General features: G+C 68.8%; 5 protein-coding genes across 5 annotated transcripts; 4 read left to right on the top strand and 1 right to left on the bottom strand.

Moving 5' to 3' along the window:
- Positions 1–31: 31 nt before the first annotated feature.
- CYB561D2 (cytochrome b561 family member D2) lies at positions 32–888 on the bottom strand. Its single transcript, XM_088526424.1, has 3 exons — positions 759–888; positions 628–665; positions 32–544 (listed from the first exon to the last, which is right to left on the bottom strand). Exons 1-3 carry the CDS (start codon positions 883–885, stop codon positions 41–43), a joined length of 669 nt encoding a protein of 222 aa, XP_088382550.1. The 5' UTR covers positions 886–888; the 3' UTR covers positions 32–40.
- A 295-nt stretch (positions 889–1,183) lies between these two features.
- Positions 1,184–3,657, top strand: NPRL2 (NPR2 like, GATOR1 complex subunit). Its single transcript, XM_088526410.1, has 11 exons — positions 1,184–1,279; positions 1,374–1,465; positions 1,547–1,715; positions 1,785–1,893; positions 1,979–2,115; positions 2,377–2,474; positions 2,599–2,635; positions 2,800–2,893; positions 2,977–3,094; positions 3,192–3,334; positions 3,582–3,657. Exons 1-11 carry the CDS (start codon positions 1,208–1,210, stop codon positions 3,647–3,649), a joined length of 1,137 nt encoding a protein of 378 aa, XP_088382536.1. The 5' UTR covers positions 1,184–1,207; the 3' UTR covers positions 3,650–3,657.
- A 141-nt stretch (positions 3,658–3,798) lies between these two features.
- Positions 3,799–9,858, top strand: ZMYND10 (zinc finger MYND-type containing 10). The gene is made up of 12 exons (XM_088527128.1): positions 3,799–3,902; positions 4,000–4,108; positions 4,603–4,719; positions 5,168–5,221; positions 5,450–5,596; positions 6,151–6,239; positions 6,525–6,625; positions 7,910–8,082; positions 8,226–8,351; positions 9,210–9,331; positions 9,511–9,636; positions 9,728–9,858. The coding sequence occupies exons 1-12, from the start codon at positions 3,799–3,801 to the stop codon at positions 9,801–9,803; spliced, it is 1,344 nt and encodes a 447-aa protein (XP_088383254.1). The 3' UTR covers positions 9,804–9,858.
- Positions 9,859–11,115: 1,257 nt separating this feature from the next.
- Positions 11,116–15,137, top strand: RASSF1 (Ras association domain family member 1). Its single transcript, XM_088526395.1, has 6 exons — positions 11,116–11,380; positions 11,652–11,764; positions 14,233–14,361; positions 14,437–14,716; positions 14,791–14,906; positions 14,987–15,137. The coding sequence occupies exons 1-6, from the start codon at positions 11,116–11,118 to the stop codon at positions 15,134–15,136; spliced, it is 1,053 nt and encodes a 350-aa protein (XP_088382521.1). The 3' UTR covers position 15,137.
- A 393-nt stretch (positions 15,138–15,530) lies between these two features.
- TUSC2 (tumor suppressor 2, mitochondrial calcium regulator) lies at positions 15,531–16,432 on the top strand. Its single transcript, XM_088527141.1, has 3 exons — positions 15,531–15,673; positions 15,756–15,876; positions 16,351–16,432. Exons 1-3 carry the CDS (start codon positions 15,531–15,533, stop codon positions 16,414–16,416), a joined length of 330 nt encoding a protein of 109 aa, XP_088383267.1. The 3' UTR covers positions 16,417–16,432.
- Positions 16,433–18,301: the final 1,869 nt, after the last annotated feature.

Here is an 18,301-nt window from a genome sequence, read left to right as displayed (position 1 = left end):
AGAGCTCCGGGTGCGGCGCCGGGCCGGCCGGGCGCCGCGTTCAGTGCTGGCTCCGTTTGCGGTACAGGTAGGCGTTGCTCACCTGGCTCATCACCACCAGGCTCGTCAGGACGGGGCAGAGCATGAGCAGGTACCAGGCGGCGCCGGTGACGGCGGCCGTGAACCACAGCGAGCACATGCCCAGCATGAGGCTGGCGCAGCCCAGCAGGTAGCCCACGAGCCCGGCCGTGGCGTGGTAGAGCTTCAGCTGGGCCAGCGTCCAGCTGCGGGCCAGCTTGGGGTAGAGCAGGAGCACGCCGCCGGCGCTCTGTGCCGCCGCGTAGAGCACGGCCAGCAGCCCCGTGCGCCCGTGCCACGTGCCCAGGTGCGCCTTGCCGTTGAGGTGCTTGTTGTAGGCCACGGCGGCCAGGCCCAGCAGCGCGCAGAGCAGCGCCAGCAGCTGCAGCGCCCAGTGCGCCCGTGCCTTGGCCTTGCGCGACAGGGAGCGCAGCGGGGAGCTCTCGGGCGAGAACACGAGCAGCGCCTCGGTGAGCAGCAGCGAGAACTGCGGCGGCAGCGGGGGGGACGCGTCGGCCGCGGCCACGGCGGCCCCGGCGCCCCCCGGCCGCCCCGCGCGCTGGGACTTACCGCGAGCGCCATGAGCACCGGGTGCCACGAGAAGAGGCCTGCAACGCAAGGGCGGCCGTGAGGCGCGCGCCGGAGCGAACCGCACCGAACCGGCGCGAAGCGGACGGAAGCGGAGCCGCCCGCGCACTCACTGGAGCCGGGCCGCGCCGGCAGCGCCACGGCGGCGGGGAAGCCGAGCGCCGCGGCGTGCGCGGCAACGCCCGAGGCCGCGCGCAGCGCCCGGTACAGCCGCGACTCGGCCTCAGCCGGCAGGGCCATGCCGGCCCGCCGCCGCCGCCGGGACCCGCCGCTGCCGCCGCCGCCGGGACCCGCCGCCGCCTCGCCGGCCGCCCATTGGCCCCCGCGCCCGTCCGTCCGCGCCGCGGCCCGCCCCCGCGCCGCTGCGGCCGGCGGTGAGTGGCGGATGGCGCTGTCGCTCAGCGACAAGTCCCGCCTCCCGTGACGTCGGCGCTTTGGGACGCGTCCTGTCAGAGAGCACGGGAAGCGCTACGGGAGCCGGCCGGGGACAAGACGCGTGCGCCTTGTGGCCGCCGCTCCGCTCCGGTTTGGATCGGTTCGGATTGGTTCTTTGGCCGCCGCCATGGGCGGCAGGATCGAGTGCGTCTTTTTCAGCGAATTCCACCCCACCCTGGGGCCCAAGATCACCTACCAGGTGGGGCCAGGCCCCGCGGTGCCGGCGGGAGGCCCGAGGGTACTGCAGAACCGGACCGGACCGTGCGTGCCCCCTCCCTCCCTCCGTGCTGCAGGTGCCCGAGGACTTCATCTCGCGGGAGCTGTTCGACACCATCCAGGTGTACGTGATCACCAAGCCCGAGCTGCAGAACAAGCTCATCACCGTGTGAGTGCGGCCCACTGGCACCGGCACCGGCTGCGCGGGCGGCGCTGGGCAGAGGTGCAGTGCGCAGCCTTCTCCCGGCAGGACCGCCATGGAGAAGAAGCTCATCGGCTGCCCGGTGTGCATCGAGCACAAGAAGTACAGCCGCAACGCGCTGCTCTTCAACCTGGGCTTCGTGTGCGACGCGCGCGCCAAGGCCTGCGCGCTGGAGCCCATCGTCAAGAAGCTGGCCGGCTACCTCACCACGCTCGAGGTGCCGCCGCGCGCAGCGCGCGGGAGCCGCCGCGCACGCCGCGCCGCCGCTCACGCCTCCTTCCCCCAGCTGGAGAGCGGCTTCATCTCCAACGAGGAGAGCAAGCAGAAGCTGGTGCCCATCATGACCATCCTGCTGGAGGAGCTGAACGCCAACGGGAAGTGCACGCTGCCCATCGGTACGGCGGGCGCGCGGCGCGGCGGGGCACCGGCTCCCGGTGGCCGCGCCGCGGGGGCTCAGCGCTCTGCCTGCTGCCTGGCCAGATGAATCCAACACCATCCACCTGAAGGTGATCGAGCAGCGGCCTGACCCTCCCGTCGTGCAGGAGTACGACGTGCCGGTCTTCACACAGGACAAGGACGATTTCTTCAATTCCCAGTGGGATCTCACCACACAGCAGGTCGGTGCCCTTGCACGGGGGGAGGGTGCATTAAACTGGCTCTGTTCCCTGCCTGTCTAAAGGCAGAGGGGGCTGCCGGGCCATCCTGCACATCCCATTATTTATCACAGTTTAGTGCTAGGGATGGAGCCTGCCTTTCCCAGGATGCTCCCAAGTCCCAGGAAGCTTGTGGGGCTCCAGAGCAATGCCTTGGGTGGCCACGCTGTCATTTCCCAGCACAGCCCTGTAGCTCTTGTGCTCCCAGCTCTTCCCACCTCCTAGATTCTGCCCTACATTGACGGCTTTCGGCACGTCCAGAAGATTTCTGCAGAGGCCGACGTGGAGCTGAACTTGGTGCGCATTGCTGTGCAGAACCTGCTGTGAGTGAGGGGAAGGGCCCCGCTCTGTGCGAGTGTCCCGGCCTGCTCGTTTTCCTGACGTTTCCTCTGTGGGAATTCTGTCCAGCCCTGAAGGTTGGTCTCTAAATTCCACGTTTCCTTGCAGGTACTACGGAGTCGTCACGCTCGTCTCCATCCTCCAGGTGGGTGAGGCTAGAAAGAGGACAGAGTGAGCAGAGCTGTGCAGGGAAGGGCTGGTGTATCCCAGACGTATCCCTGTGCCGTTGGGAATAGTGCGAGCCTGGGGTGGGAGCTGGGGAAAGCCGGCTGTCCGGCTGAGCGGAGCTGGTTTTCTCTCGCCCCGCAGTACTCCAACGTGTACTGCACCACGCCGAAGGTGCAGGACCTGGTGGATGACAAATGTCTCCAGGAAGAGTGTCTGTCCTACGTCACCAAGCAAGGTACGGGGACAGCAGAAACCCCGTCCCTGGCCACCCTGCACTGAGACGGAGGCTGGGGACCACAGCGGCGCCTGTCCCCGCAGGGCACAAGCGTGCTGGCCTCCGCGACGTCTTCCAGCTGTACTGCGGCCTGAGCCCTGGCACGACCGTGCGGGACCTCATCTCCCGCTACACCCTGCAGCTCCAGCGCGTGGACGAGAGGTCTGAGCCGGCGGCAGCTTTCCCCGTTCCGGAGGGCCGGGCTGGCCGGGTAGGACGGTGCCGCACGCACGTGTTCATGCTCTCCCCTCGCCTCCAGGAGGCTCATCCAGTTCGGCTTGATGAAGGGCCTGATCCGGCGGCTCCAGAAGTACCCCGTGAAGGTAGCGCGGGACGAGCGGAGCCACCCGGCCCGACTGTACACGGGCTGCCACAGCTATGACGAGATCTGCTGCAAGACGGGTGAGGAGCGTGGGGGGGGCCGCGTCACCGCGGGGGGCTGTGTTGCTGCCAGCAAAGCCCGCGAGCCCCGCGTGGTGTCCAGATTCCGACCATGCCCTGTTCCTTCCCGGATGCTAATGCTGCGGGGAGCCCTGGCTCGCAGCTGGAGGGTGGGCAGGGTCCTGCTGCACAGCTGGAGGGGAGGAAGGGGACGTCGCGGAGGCACCGCGGGGTCCCCGCGTGCTCACGCCGCCTCTGCCTCCCCCAGGCATGAGCTACAAGGAGCTGGACGAGCGCCTGGAGAACGACCCCAACATCATCGTGTGCTGGAAGTGACCGGCGCCCCCGTCCGCCGCTCCCGGGGCCGCCGCGTCCCGTTCCCGCCCGGGCCGCCAGGGGGCGCCGCGGCCGCCGCGTTGCCATGGAGCCGCGGCGCGTTGCCATGGCGCCGCGGCCGTTAGCGGCGGGACGGGGCCGGCGCCATGATGGAGGCCGCGGGGCCCGGGCTGCTGCTGCTGCCGCCCGCCGAGGCCGAGGCGCTGGTGCGGGCGCTGCGGGCCGCCGAGCTGCGCGACATCGGCGGCACCGGGTGCGCGGGGAGCCCTGCTCCAGGGGCTCAGCCCGGGTTGGGGGCACTGCCTGTTGGGGGCAGGCAGGGACGCTTGCGGGTCTTGGCCGCCCCGCAGGTGGCTGCGGCAGCATGAGGCTGTGGAGAGGCTCAACATGCACGCCATCCTGAGCGCCGCGGCAGGCTGTGAGCAGCCCCTCATGGAGCTGCTGCTCAGCCACGGCAAGGTGAGCGTGCTCGACGGGGCCCCGTGCGCGCGGCGCCGCTGCCTCATGCGCAGCTTCTGCTGCGTGGAATAAAGTGCCCTCTGTGCCTCTGTGCGTTCTGTCGTGCTGCCCGAATTCTCCCCCTCTTGTGGCGTTCGATGCCCCACATCTCGGCGCCCCAAACTGCCCTTTGTGCCCAGGGGCTCCGGGATGCCCTTTCCTGCGAGCCTGGAAGCAGTTTCCGCCACCCACAGTGAAAACCTGCCCCTTTCTGAGCTCTACAGCAGGGTCCAGTGTGCGGATGCAGAGCCCATGTGCCCACAGGCTGCCACTCTCCCCCGTTTCACTCCATTTCTCAGCCCAGCTGCTGCCTCGGGGCATCCTTGGTAGATGCCGGGTGCTGTGGCAAGTACCCAGGGCCACAGTGGCCACGGGGCGCTGGGCACCGGCCTGGCTGTGCCCCTAGCCCTGCTCTCAAATGCTTGGATCCACCCCGCCGTGCCTCCCCTCTCCAGATTCCCGTCCTCATCGGGGAGCTCATCACCGTGGAGCTGTGGAAGCACAAGGTCTTCCCGGTGCTGTGCCGGCTGGAGGACTTCAAGCCTGTGAGCACCTTCCCCATCTACGTGGTGGTGAGTAGGGTGTTCCAGAGCGGATAAAAAACCTATAGCCACTGTGACTTGATACCTGCTGGGCTGCAAAGCTGAGGGAAGCACCTGCTTTCTCATTCCTGGCACAGGAGTGATCTTGGGAATGTGGCTGCTCGATGCAGGGATGCAGCTCCTGAGCTTGGACAATCTGCCCAAACCTGGGAGATGTTTCCGTGCTCTCAGCCCGGGTAACGTCTCCCTAGGGAGAGGTGATGTCTCTGCTCTTGCTCTGTGGCATTGCCTTGGGGCAGTTATCCCGCACTTCCCAGCCTCAGGAGACGCCGCTCACACTGCCCAGAGCGCTGCCTCATCTCGGCTTTCGGCCCTAACTGCATAACTATATAAAGACCCCTGTGCGCAGTCCCATTGCCCTCGGATGCTGGGACCTGCTCCACACCGTGACCTCGCTCCTGCCGTTTTGCTCCCGCAGCTGCACCACGAAGCTTCCATCATTAATCTCCTGGAGACGGTGTTTTTCCACAAGGTAAGCGGCACGTTCGCTTTCTGTAGCCCGGAGCACCTGGGGATGGAAGGCTGCACCTGTGGCTGCGGGTGACTGTGGGTGCCACCATCTTGGCCCCAGACTTGCACTTTGGGAACGTGCCGTGTGGGTGGGCAGTGGGCCCCGCAGCGCTCTGGCTTGGCCACTGTAGAAAAGGCAAAGATGTGGGCGGGGAAGTGAGCTTTAGACACCCTTCCCCTCGTCGCACAGGAGGTGTGCGAGGCGGCCGAGGACGCCATCCTGGACCTCATCGACTACTGCCATCGGAAGCTGACCCTGCTCGCAGCTCGCGGTGCCAGCGCGCAGCCTGGCACACGGAGCCAGCCGGGGACTCTGGCCAGTCCCTCGTCCATGCAGGTGAGGGGTGATGCTGCAGCCCATGGAGGAGAGCTGCTCCTGTGGAGGGCCTGGGGGCTGCTCTTGCATCTGGGATTTTGCTTCTCCACGCCCCGAGTTTCTTCCCTAAACTGTGTCGCAAAGACTGTCCGAAAGAGCGGATTCGAAGTGACAGCCTGCAGGCTCGGCCGGATCCCTTGGCTCGCTGCCCAGGCATGTGCTTCCCTTCCAGAAAAGGGAAGGAAGCAGAGGGCTTCTGAGCACAATAGGGATGTTTTCCAGGAAATGTGTTCCCAGCTGGGGGGTCTCTGCTAGGGCTTTGACTTACTAAAGGAAGGAGGATCTTTCTTTGCTCGTGTGCTTCTGAAAAGCGCTTGTCTCCGAGGAACCTGGTTTCCTCTTGTTCACCCCAGCCCCTGGTAACTCTTTGTGCAAAAACCCTGTGCTAAACAGCCGCTAAACAGTGCTAAACCCTCTCCCTTGTGCTGGAGCCTCCTGTCCTTTATGGCCCTGTGCTTTGGCCCCTGGGGGCCGACAGAGGCCTGGGATCCGAGCGAGCGCTTGCTTCCCTGCAGGAGCTGCAGGAGCAGGCCGAGACGATGGAGTTTGAGATTTCCCTGAAGGCCCTGTCCGTGCTGCGCTTCATCACCGACCAGGTGGCCAGGTGGGTACCCAGGAGCCCTAGAGCACACGTGGCCGCTCGAGGTCCCCGTGGGGACACAGCCCTGCGCTTCGTTCAGCAGCGGTGATGGTGGCACTGTGCCCCAGGAGGCAAATGCAGCGCTCCTCCCCGCTCTGTGGTGCTGTGGGAACCTGGGGCTGCTCTGTTACCGTGTTTTTCCTGCCTCTCTTGGGAGGCAGATAGTGAAAACATGCCCAGGTGCCTCGGGGAGCGTTTGTGTCTGCTGTGGCATTTGGGCGCTGCATCACCCTCCCGTTTCACCTCCAGCTTGCCCCTGAGTGCGCTGAGTCGCCTGCTGAGCACCCACAACGTGCCCTGCCTCCTGGTCGAGCTGCTGGAGCGCTGCCCCTGGAGCTGCCGCGAAGCGGGTAGGGACGGTGTCCTGGGGCTGCTCGCTCTCCTGCCTCCTTTCCAGCCTGCTGCCCTTGCTCCCTTCTGGTGCTCCCTGCCTGGAGCAGGTCAGCAGCTGCAGCACGGCTGGACTGAGGGGTCTAGCAGCAATCCCCAAAGCTGATCCCTGTCTCGTCTCATCCAAACGAGAGCCTTGTCTCATCCAAATGGATCACAGCTAGGGCAGGAGTCCAGCACGTCCACCAGCCTCCCCCTACTCCTCCGAGAAGTCACGTCCTGCACACAAAAAGGCCAGGGCTGTTTAAGAACACTGAACAGCAGTTTATCACCTCCCTCTCCCTGGAAGGAGCCAGCAAAACTCGACTTCCAGAGAGAGTGTAATGGTCTCAAACACCAAGACACACGTGCGTGGCTGGGGGGCAGAGCTGGCCTACCTGCCTGCACCTGGTGCTCAGTGACTCGTGGCCGAGCGTGACCGTGGAGGCAGCACCTATGCAGGCAGTCCCAGCCCTCTGCCCCTTTCTGCAATGTGACGGGTTTGGAGCCCAGGTTCCAAACCTGGAGCCTGGCTTGGAGCCAGGCTCTGCCTGGCAGCAAACCCAGTGCCCTGCGGCTGCTGCTGCTGAACTTCACGCCTGCCCCGCGCCTCTGCTCATGTTGTGCATTCCCAGGAGTGACACCTGCGCTGTCAGCGCTGCCTCCTGCCCCTCCGCGGCCAGGCCTGTCCCTGTCCCCTGCCGTGGGCTCCCCGAGCAGCTCCCAAAGCTGCTGGGGACAGTTTGCAGCCCGGAGCGTGGGAAGCACCGCGCAGCCCTCGCGAGGGGAAGGGGCCTCGGCAGGCGGTGAGAGCGCGGGCAGGAAGGAAGCACTAGGGAAGGCGCCGCTCCGCGTCCGCGGGAGCCCAGCCAGAGGGGCCGCTCACCTCCCCGCTCCGGCCAGGGAGCGCGGCCCTTCTCTTCCCCATGTGCGTGGGGCGTCAGAGGGGCCTCTGATCCCGGGCCCCCAAGGAAGCACTGGGAAGAAAGGAGTGCAAGGGCATTTCCACACTGTGCAGGTATGGGGCTGTGCCTTCCTCCATCCCCCAGGGCAGCACGGCTGTTCTTGGAGCTTGTTTTGTCCCTCTGGTTACATCTGTGCTCCTTTGGGACTTCCCTGAGGGCAGAACCTCCCAAATGGCAGGTCCTGGCTATGCTGACATCCCCGAACCAGGAGCAGAGCCCCGGCCAGCGTCCCCGCTCCGCACTCTCTTTCCTCAGGCAGCTCTGCCTCTCCTCGCAGCTTTGCGTTGTTCCGTCCCCCAGGTGCACTCAAGAAGTTTGAGAACGGAGCGTGGCACGCGGTGCCGCCGGAGGACCAGCTGAAGATGACCAAGCTGGACGGGCAGGTGTGGCTGGCCCTCTACAACCTGCTGCTCAGCCCCGAATGCCGCTGCAAATACCACTTCGACGGCTTCAACAAGAGCCAGCTCCTCAAGGTAGGGCCCTGCAGCGCAGAGCAGGACCTCGCCAGCACTAAGCCCCTCTGGGCATCTCTGCCTATCACCAGCTCTGCCCGCAGCCTTGTAACCCGGTTCTGACTCCCTTATCTCACCCTCTCCTCCTCCCTCACCGGCTGCAGCTCCGGGCCTTCCTGACGGATGTGCTGCTCGACCAGCTACCCAACCTGGTGGAGATGCAGAGATTCCTGAGCCACCTAGCAGTGACAGAGCCTGCTCCCCCCAAAAAGGATCTTGTCCTGGAGCAGGTATCCCATTTCCTTAGGCTCTTCCTTCTCTCCAGCTGCTCTGATTTGAAACTACCAAGGCCCAAGCACTTGTTTCACTCCTATCCCCTCGCTGCCATCTCCTCCTGGCTCGCCTTCCTCCCCGATCTTTTCCTACCCTTCTGGACAACCCTCATTCCGCTACAGCTGTGGCCAAGCAGGGAGGAAGGTGGCCACGGCTCATGACAAAAACATGGAGTTACAAACAACTGTTGAGACTGCAGCAAATCTGTGGGCTGGTGGCTGCGCGCGCCGGAGACCGCTGCTCGCTTGGACAATTAACCCTCTGCTGAGCGTTTGTGCCACTTCCCTGTTGCCTTCTGGAGCTCTCTTGGCCAGGAGAGCCGCCTAGGAAAGGCCCTTTTCCCTGTGGCTCCTTCTCCCCTTGCTGCCTGGCTATTTTTACTCCGCTGGAGCTGCCAACATCTTCCCCTCCAGAGCCTGAACTCCCTCCGCTGCTCTTGGCCGGTGCTTTCCCTTTCACGCTGCTCCAGCCCTTCCTTTGCCTGGGGCTTGCGTTCGGGGAAGTGATGAATGGAAAAATCTGCTCAGGCGCAAGGCTCGGGAGCACCGAGTTCAAGCTATGGCTGGAGTCCCAGCTCTGCAGAGCGGCGGGAGCTCAGGGCTTTCTGCGGAGGATCCCAGGCCTCGGGGCTGAATTCCTGATCCCGAGCAGATCCCCAAAGCTTTGGCTTGTTTCATCTCGATGCTTTTTGCCTCTGCTTGGCACATGGGTCTGCCAGAGCCTCCTGCCTCCCTTCTGCCCAAGTTCCCCCGTATCATGGCGTGCTCAATCCCACGCCGAGCACCACGGCCTCACTGCTCCAGCTCTCCCGCCAGGTCCCTGCCATCCGGGAGCACCTTCTCAAGAAGAACGCGGGCAAGTGGGAGGCCATTGCCAAGCACCAGGTGAAGTCCGTGTTCAGCCCCACTGCAGAGGAGCTGAGACTCCAGGCGCGCAGGTAAGAAACTCCAGGCTCTCCTGCCCTCTTCCGCTGCTCCCTGCACACAGGAGGTTCCAGGGAGCAGCCTGGCAGAGCTGGACACAGAGCAGGGTCCATATGTCTCCTTGGGGACAGCCAGGACGGCTCCCTGCTCCCCGGCAATCCCCCTTGTGCTCTCACCTCTCTGCCCGCTGCAGGTGGGCGCAGACCTACAGCCTGGACATGATGGAGGCTCTCGTCCCCGACAAGCCCCGGTGCCGCGTGTGCGGCGTCGAGGCGGCCAAGCGCTGCTCGCGCTGCCGCAACGAGTGGTACTGCAGCCGGTAAGGGCTCCCACGTCCCCGCTCCGGGGCTCTCACGGGGCTGGGGCAGTCACAGGGATCCCTCCCTGAGCGGCTCTGCTCCCTGCCGCAGCCCCTGCCAGCTCCAGCACTGGCACAAGCACAAGGCCGCCTGCAACCTGCTGGCGTCGGGCGACCTGCAAGGGTAGCGCGGGGATGTGGAGCTTCCCGCCGTGAGCAGCGCGGCTCCCAGCGGAGCTGCCAGCGCCGGTCCCGGCTGCGGCGCCCACTGGGGTCCCCTCGCGCCCCGGCTCGGCACCTGGCTCGCTGCACCCCGCGGCCTCGCCTGCCTCGTGCATCTCTGGGCCCGGCGCAGGCTGGGGCTCATAAACCGCTTCCTCCCTGGCCTCGAGCTTGTGGGGTGGTTTGTGCGTCAGTCTTCGCCTGCTGCAAAAAAACAGAGCTCCCAGAGAACGCCAAACCCCCACAGTTCGGCCCAGCCTGCTGTGGGCAGGGTCTGCACCGCTCCCTGTGCTGAGACATGGGGCGGGATTTGGCCCCTTGCCCTCTGCTACCCGCCTGGCGCGGGGGCAGCGTGGGGGAGCAGAGGAAGTGGTTAGCGCGAGGCTGTCGCCCCGTAGAGCAGAGGAGCAGCTCGGGTTTGTCTCCTCCGTCGTCTCGCAAGTGCTGCAGATGTCCCCCCTCTGTGCCCCTGCCCCCTTCCCTGCTCTTAGGAGTGCCACTTCAGCAAAAGGGGCCATGCCCAGCCTAGTCCTGCAGCCACTGAGGGGTCAGCACTGCCTTTTCCCGGTGCCTGGGATGCGCTGGAGTCCTCCTGCCCATCGCAGGCCCTGGCCCTGCCACTTGGGGCCACGTTGTGTCCCCGCACCCAAGCAGGGAGCAGCACCTGGCCTGGGCACACCCGGGAGCTGGAGCTGCCAGCGTGCAGACCTGCCTCTCCCTTTCCCCTATGCCAGCCCTGGCTCTCTCCCCACCATCTGAAGCGGTGACGTCTCGGAGGTGCTGCCGCCACCGCCAGCTGCAGGAAGCCGCCTCCAAGGTGCCAGAGGTACCAGAGGTGCCTCAGAGGCAGCCCGGGCTGCGGCGAGGCCCTGGGGCCCGTGCCTGTCTCGTCTCCCTGCGCGCACAGGGCACCTTGGAGCCCCCACGGGGCGCGTGGAGGAGAAACCCCAGCCGGGAAGGAGCTGCTGGGCAGCCTGAGAGCCGGGGGGAGGCGGCGCTGGACCTGCCGCCCTGGGCAGTGCCACGCGGTGCCACCCGCAGCCCGGTGGGGACTGTCCCAGGGGCTGCCTCGCCGGGGTCGGCGCCGCCCGTGCCCCGCGGCCCCTTCCCCGCGCGCCTCGTCCTGCCTCAGTTTCCCCGCGCGGCGCCCGGACGGGGCGGCCCCCGCGCCCGTCCCCGCCCCGGGCCGGGCCCGCCCCGGCTCCAGCCCCGGCCGCGGCCCCAGCCCCGTCCCGGCCGCGGCTCCCGCCGCCGCCGCCGCGCCCGTGTCCGCGGGCCATGTCCGTGCCGGGCGGCGCGGAGCTCATCGAGCTGCGGGAGCTGCGCGCGGAGGCGCGGCCGGGCCGGGGCCGCCTGGAGCGGGCGAACGCGCTGCGCATCAGCCCGGCGCGGCGCCCGCCCGCCGCCCTGCGCGACCCGCGCCTCACGGCGGCGCCGGGCGCGGGGCACCGCTTCCAGCCGCGCCGCCGCGGGCCGCACACGTGGTGCGACCTGTGCGGGGACTTCATCTGGGGCGCGCGCAGGAAGAGCCTCCAGTGCCTGCGTGAGTAGCCCCCGCGCCGCGGGCCCCTCGCGCCGGGAGCGGCGGGGCCAAGGCCAGCGCGGCCCCGGGCCCGGACACCCTTCCCCTTCGCGCCACCCTCCTGCGAGGGACACGGGGGCACCCTCGGGGCTCCCCGCCGGCAGCACTGCCAGGTGACGGGGCTGCTCGCAGCGCGCTGGCACCCGGATCCAGCCCGCGTCCCACCCCCGGGCTCCTCCTGGCAGCACCAGCAGCCTCCCCAGACCGACTGACACCCTCTCCCTGTCCCCAGACTGCAGCTTCACCTGCCACTACCGGTGCCGGGCCCTGGTGCGGCTGGACTGCAGCGGCCCCCGCAGCGAGGCCGACGATGTCCCCGAGCAGGAGGTGGAGAAGGACACCAACGTGGTACGGGCTGGCCTGGCAAGGGACGCTGAACAGGGTTGGGACACGGGGAGAGGGCAGGGGTGCACCCCGAGCCGGGCCATGCCAGTCCCAGGCCATACTGGGCTGCACTGTGCTTGTGTTTCGCTGTGCCGGGCCATACCAGACTGTGCCATGCCGTACGAGGCCATGCCATGCTATGCAATGCGAGACTGTGCCACATTGGGCTGTGCTGTGCCATGGCTACACTGTGCCGTGCCGAGCCATGCCGTGGCAGGCTGCACCGGGCCATGCTGGGCAGTGCCATGCAGGGCTGTGCTGAACCGTGTGGGGCCGGAGTGCCCTGCTGGGCCGGGCTGTGCTATGGCAGGCTGGGCTGTGTGTGCTATATGTGCTGGGCTGTGTGTGCTATCTGTGCTATATGCACTGTGCTGTGTGTGCTGGTCTGTATGTGCTATATGTGCTGGGCTGTGTGTACTGGTCTGTATGTGCTATATGCGTTGGGCTGCATGTGCTGGGCTATATGTGCTGTATGCACTGTGCTGGGCTGTGTGGCTATATGTGCTGGGCCGTGTGTGCTGTGCTGTGCTTGTGTGTGCTGTGCTGTACGTGCTATATGCGTTGGGCTGCGTGTGCTGGGCTATATGTGCTATATGCACTGTGCTGTATGTGCTGGGCTGTGTGTGCTGGGCTATACGTACTATATGTGCTATATGTGCTGGGCTGTGTGTGCTGAGCTGTGCTGTGTGTGCTGGGCTATATGTGCTATATGCACTGTGCTATATGTGCTGTGCTGTGTGTGCTGTGCTGTGTGTGCTATATGTGCTGGTTGTGTGTGCGGGGCTGTTCTGTGTGTACTGGGCTGTATGCGCGGGGCTGCGCTGGGCTGTGCAGGGGGGCTGGACGGGGTCGGGGGGCTGGTGAAGTCACCGCCGGATGCGGGGCCGCCCCCGGGCCGCGTCAGCCCAACGGCTGCGCCGGGGCGGGGCGCGCCGGGCCGGGCCGGGCCGAGCCGAGCCGGGAGCGCGGCTGCTGCGCGCGCGGGGACGGCACTGGCAGCGGCACCGCGCTGAGCCGAGGCGAACCGGGACTGGGACTGAGCCGAGCCGGGACAGGGACCGGGCTGAGCCGAACCGGGACCGGGACTGAGCAGAGAGTGGGCTGAGCCGAACCGGGACAGGGACTGGGCTGAGCCGAACTGGGACTGAGACTGAGCAGAGACCGGGCTGAGCCGAACCGGGACCGGGCTGAGCTGAGCCGAGGCGGGACACGAGGAGGAAGCGCGAGCGGGCTGAGCCGCGCCGGGACAAGGGCAGGGAGCGGGGCTGAGCCGAGCCGGGTCGGGGCTGAGCCGAGCCGAGGACTGGGACCGAGCCGGGCCAGGGACTGAGCAGAGCGGCGCCGAGACGGGGCCAGGCACCGAAGCGAGCCGGGCCCGGGCCAGGGCCGGAGCGGGAGGCGGGCGCGGGCCGGGCCCGAGCCGGGCGCGGGGCAGCGCCGGCGCCGCGCCGGGCCCGAGCAGGGCGAACCGGGCGGCCGAGGGGCTGGCGCGGGGCCGGCTCTGCCCGTGCTCCCGCGCCCACGGCGGCGCCCCGCGGCGCCCGGGCCGCAGCGGCGGCGGGGCCGGGGCGGCGCCGTGCGGGGCCGGGGCCGGGGCCGGGGCGGCGCTGGGGCTGCGCTGGGCTGGCTCGGCGGGCAGCACGGCCAGCAGCGGCTACTGCAGCCAGGAGGACTCCGACTCCGAGCCCGAACTCTTCTACACGGCGCGCACCTCGCTCGGCCGCCGCCCGCGCCGCCGCCAGGTCCGTGCGCCCCTCGCCGCGGCGTCGGGGCGGCGCGACGTCACCCGCGGGGGGTCCCCGCGCCGCGTGACGTCATCCCCAGTGCAGGGGCGGGGAGGGGTAGGGGGTCGAGCGTGGCCCTGCCGGGGGGGCAAAAAGGGTCCAGGATGCTCCGTGGGTCACTATGGGGCGGGGGGGGGGGCTCTGCCACCTGGCATGGCCGCCCCATCCCCCGGGGTGGGGGTCCTGGAGCAGGAGGTGAAGTCGAGCTCGCGGGTGGCCCCATGTTGTGCCCCACAGACCGCTGGGGTTGTGACACTCGGTGTCCGGCGTCCCCACGCTTGTGCCCGGAGCCAGGGTGTCGCCGCATCCTGGCCTGTCCCATGCGCCCCGAGGCTGCTGGCGTCTCCCTCCACCCTGCTCCATGGAGGCTCCCAGCATCTGGGGCACCGGCAGGGTTGACGCTGCCTCGCGGCTCTAGGCAGGCGGTGTGGGGCCACCGGCCGGACCTGCCCTGCGGCCCCCGCAGCCGTTTGGGAAGGAGTCGGGAGCCAGCAGGAACCACGAGGCCGAGGAATGGCCATGGGCTGCGATCCCGCCCCGGGATGATGCAACCCAGCGTAACGGCGTCCAGAGCGCGGCCCCGCGCGCAGCGGGCAGCGTGACCATCGCACGGGGCCCTGTTCGCCCTCGGGGCTGCACGGGAAGTCACCGCCTTGTGCTGTCCTGCAGGATGATCCCGTCGAGGCCGAGACGCTGGAGCTGGAGCCAGCGCAGCTGGAGCAGAGGATCAGGGAGTACAACAGCCAGATCAACAGCAACCTCTTCATGAGCCTGGTAGGGCAGCGCGGGGGTCGCGGTGCAGCGCTGGGGCCACGGTTGCCGCTCACCCATGGCCCTTCCCCGCTGCAGAACAAGGACGGCTCCTACAGCGGCTTCATCAAGGTGCAGCTGAAGCTGGCGCGGCCCGTGTCGGTGCCGGCGGCTGCGCGGCCCCCGTGCCCGGCCGAGGCCCGCCGGGCACCTCGGCGCCGCACCTCCTTTTACCTACCCGAGGGCACGGCCAAGCACCTGCACATCACGTCGCGCACGCCGGCCGCGCACGTCGTCACTGCCCTGCTCGCCAAGTTCATGGTGCTCGACAACCCCCGCAAGTTCGCCCTCTTCGAGCGCCGCGAGAGGGACGAGCAAGGTAGCGGCGGCCGCGGCGGGACGGCGGGGCCTGGGCGCCGCGCGCCGCCGTGACGCCGCGCGCCGCCGTTGCAGTGCACGTGCGCAAGCTGGGCGAACACGAGCGGCCGCTGCGGCTGCGGCTGCTGGCAGGGCCTGGCGAGCAGGCGCTGAGCTTCGTGCTCAAGGAGGACGAGAGCGGGGAGGTGCAGGTGAGCGCGGCGGGACGCGGCGGGTGCGCGGCGGCCGTGGTGGGGCGCCCCGCTCACGGCCGCCCGGCTGCCGCCCGCAGTGGGAGGCCTTCAGCCTGCCCGAGCTGCAGACCTTCCTGCGGCTGCTGCAGCGCGAGGAGGAGGAGCGCGTGCGGCAGGTGCTGCGCAAGTACGAGCGCTGCCGCCAGCGCTTGCAGGAGGCGCTCGCCGCCCGCCTCGGCCCGCCCTGACACCACCACGTCGCTGTCGTGTCCCCGCGATGCCGCCGTGTCACCATCACGATGCTGCCATGTCGCTGTCGCGTCCCCATGTCGCCATCACGATGCTGCCGTGTCGCTGTCGTGCCTCCCCTCGCGGCGGGTCCGTGGGGGCAGCGGCACCCGCGCTCCAATAAAGGCGTCTGTGAGACATGGCGTCTGCGTGTCCTTGCGGGGGCGCGTCGGGGTCTCCGCCGTGGGCGCCCCCGGCGCGGCGGCCACGCGCGGGGCTCGAACCCGCGACCTCCGCGCCCGCCCGCGCGCGGCCCCGCCAGGGGGCGCCCCGCCCCGCTCCGCCGCGCGCCGTCACGTGGCCGGGGCGGCGGCGCGCGCGGGGCCTGCCGGGAGCGGCCGGTGCGGGGCGGCCATGGGCGCCAGCGGCTCCCGGGCGCGGGGCCTGTGGCCGTTCGCGGCGGCGGGCGGCGGCGCCGAGGGCCCGGGCGGGCAGCAGGCCCTGGCGCGGGCGCGGGCCGCGCGCGCCGCCACCCCTTTCGTCTTCACGCGCCGCGGGTGAGCGCGGGCGTGGGGGCGGGTTCGGCGGCCGCGCGCGGCCCCTCTCCTCGCCGGGCCTCACGCCGCCCCCTCTCCGCAGCTCCATGTACTACGACGAGGACGGCGACCTGGCGCACGAGTTCTACGAGGAGACCATCGTGACCAAGAACGGGCGGCGGCGCGCCAAGCTGCGCCGCATCCACAAGAACCTCGTCCCGCAGGTAGCGCGGCCCCGCGCGGTGCCTCCGCCGAGCCCCGCGGCCTCACCAGGACCGCGCTCGGCCCGGAGCGGCGGCGCCCGCGCGGAGGAAGGCGCCTCTCCTGCGCGCCAGCTGCCCCCGAGCATCTCCCCCAAAGCCCTTTTCCTCCTCGGGCATCCCGGGAGCCCGCGGAAAAGCCCCGGGAGCCGGTAGCTGCCAGTGACGCCGCAGCTGGCGCAGGCGGTGCCGCCTCCTCCCTCCTGCTCCTGAACTCCGGCCCCGGGCCGAGTGCTTCCGCGCTGCCTCTCGGATGTGCCAAGGCGCCCGAGCACTTTATGGACTCCTGCTGCCAACGCAGCCTCTCGAGGGCACAAAGGGCTCCTTTGTGGGGTGGCCCGCGGAGCCTGGCGCCGCCGTTGGCCCGAGCGGCCTCACGGTGCTTGTGTCAGCCTGGCGCCAGCCCGTGCTCACTGCTCCGCTTGTCTCCCCTCGCAGGGCATCGTGAAGCTGGAGCACCCGCGGATTCACGTGGACTTCCCGGTGATCATCTGTGAGGTGTGAGAGCGCGGGGGACGCCAAGCGAGAGCCTGGAGCACGGACACGCCGCCGGGGACGCCCGTGCCCGCAATGTGGCGCGTCAGCCTCGGCTTGGCGGGCTTTGGCTTCGCGGGAGACAGGTGCCCGCGTCCGACAAACACGTAAAGCCGCCCTCGCTTGAGCCGGAGGCCTCGGACACCTCATGTAGCCCCGTGCTGCTGAGTGGATGGGGGAGCGGAGGTGCCGGTGACGCGCCGCGTGCGAGCTGGGGACGGCAGAGCGGGCCCGCGCCACGCACAGGCACCCGCTTCTCAGGTACGTGTCCCCAGGAGAGCCGGGGCCGGCGCGCCGGCGGCTGAGCGGCCCGCGTGGCCGCATCTCCTTGGGCGAGGGCACGGCGTGGGGCTCCCGCGCGGGGCCCCGGAGCGGGAGCGGGGCAGCCTCGGGAGGGAGCCGGTTTGGAAGCGTGTCCCGCCGGGCGCCACGCTGCCCGAGGGAAGGGCACGGAGACCCGATGCTGCTCTGTCCCCGCATGTGCTCCCCATCCGTGCTGGCGCACGCGGAGCCAGCTGGATTCCCCGAGCAGGACTCGCTGCCCCTGCCAGCGCCTGCTGGGGGGTTGGAGGACTCGATCCCCGCGCGCTGGAGCCTGCAAGGCCGGCCGGGCCCCTCGTGTGTGCAGGGCAGGAGGCTCCACGTCACATCCTCGTGCTCCACGCTGTCACTGCCCAGCGGGGCTGGCCTCGAGGGAGCCCAGCGGGAAGGAAACCGTCTCCTCCCTCCCCGTGCCGGTGACACGATGGGTCTGCCGGCCTGGAAATCTCCCTGGCGATATGAACTGGAGTTCCTCCGTCGCCCGCGGCGGCACGAGGAGAAACGCGATGCACTTTAAAGGGAGGCTTCCCACGCGGTTTTGGAAGGGTCTGCGCTCCCCTGCCCTGCCCTCCCGCTCCCCGCAGCCGGGCTCTCCTTGGCAGCACTGAAACCCCCCTGCCCTGCGCCGAGCTCCGGGCTGGCTGCTGCAGGACGGGCTTGTCCTACCCGGTGCTGGCGCTAGGAGCCACTGCCTCCCGCTCCGGCTCCGCGCGTCCGTGAGCCGTGGGGCCCTGGGCAAAGCTCGGAAGCGGCTCCGCGCTCACGCCTGCAGCAGCCACCCCGGCTCCCCCCCTCCCTGGCCCCGGACTCATTTACTTTCCAAGCACTTCAGACGTTTGCTACCTCGATTTTTAATTTAAGCCGCCGGCGCCTGGCCGCCGGCCATATCAGCGTGCGTGTCCCGTGCGCCCCTCCCGGCGCCCCCCAGGCGCTGCCGGGCTCCGTGCCACGTTCCTGGGCCCCGGGAGACGGCAGCGCCGCCGTTGCTGCCCCCCCGGCGCCCCCCGTCCCGCCGTTCCCATGGGCTGGAGCGCACGCAGGGGGCTCCCGCACGGAGCGCTCCTACACTGTGAGGCCGGGCGCTTCTCTCGACGTCTTTTGTTCTCCCGCTCGCCTGAAAGAGTCTGTCTTAAAACAAGCCCCACTGAAGTGTTTCTTATTCCCACCGCCCGCGCGCTCGAGTTCGGCGCAGGCCCCCCCGGGCAGGAAGCCCCTCGCTGGCCAAAAAACGCCAGGCTGGAGAGGCAGGGCCAGGCCACGCTCATCGTGTTCACGCCGCTCCCGCCAGCCGCGTTTTCTCCCACCCGCTTTCCACCCAAGAAGGCAACGAGCCTCCCCGGAGGTACCAACAGCCCGTCTAATCCCCCTGCTGCCATCCCGTCCACCTGCGCGCCGGGATCCAAGCTGTGCCCGTGGGGATCGCCCCTTCCTCCTCCTCCTCCTCCTCCTCGCAGCCCTCCCGCACGGCCACGGTCCTCGGGAGCTTCTGAAGGGATCTCTAAAATGTGAAGGTCACTGTAAATAGTATCTATGT

The sequence above is a fragment of the Tinamus guttatus genome, unplaced genomic scaffold (genome assembly GCF_059628265.1).
Source record: "Tinamus guttatus ecotype Peru unplaced genomic scaffold, ASM5962826v1 Tinamus_guttatus_pri_ptg000026l, whole genome shotgun sequence".
Taxonomy (NCBI): Eukaryota; Metazoa; Chordata; class Aves; order Tinamiformes; family Tinamidae; genus Tinamus; species Tinamus guttatus.
Note: the sequence above shows the minus strand (reverse complement) of the source record. Positions and strands in the feature narration are given on the sequence as shown.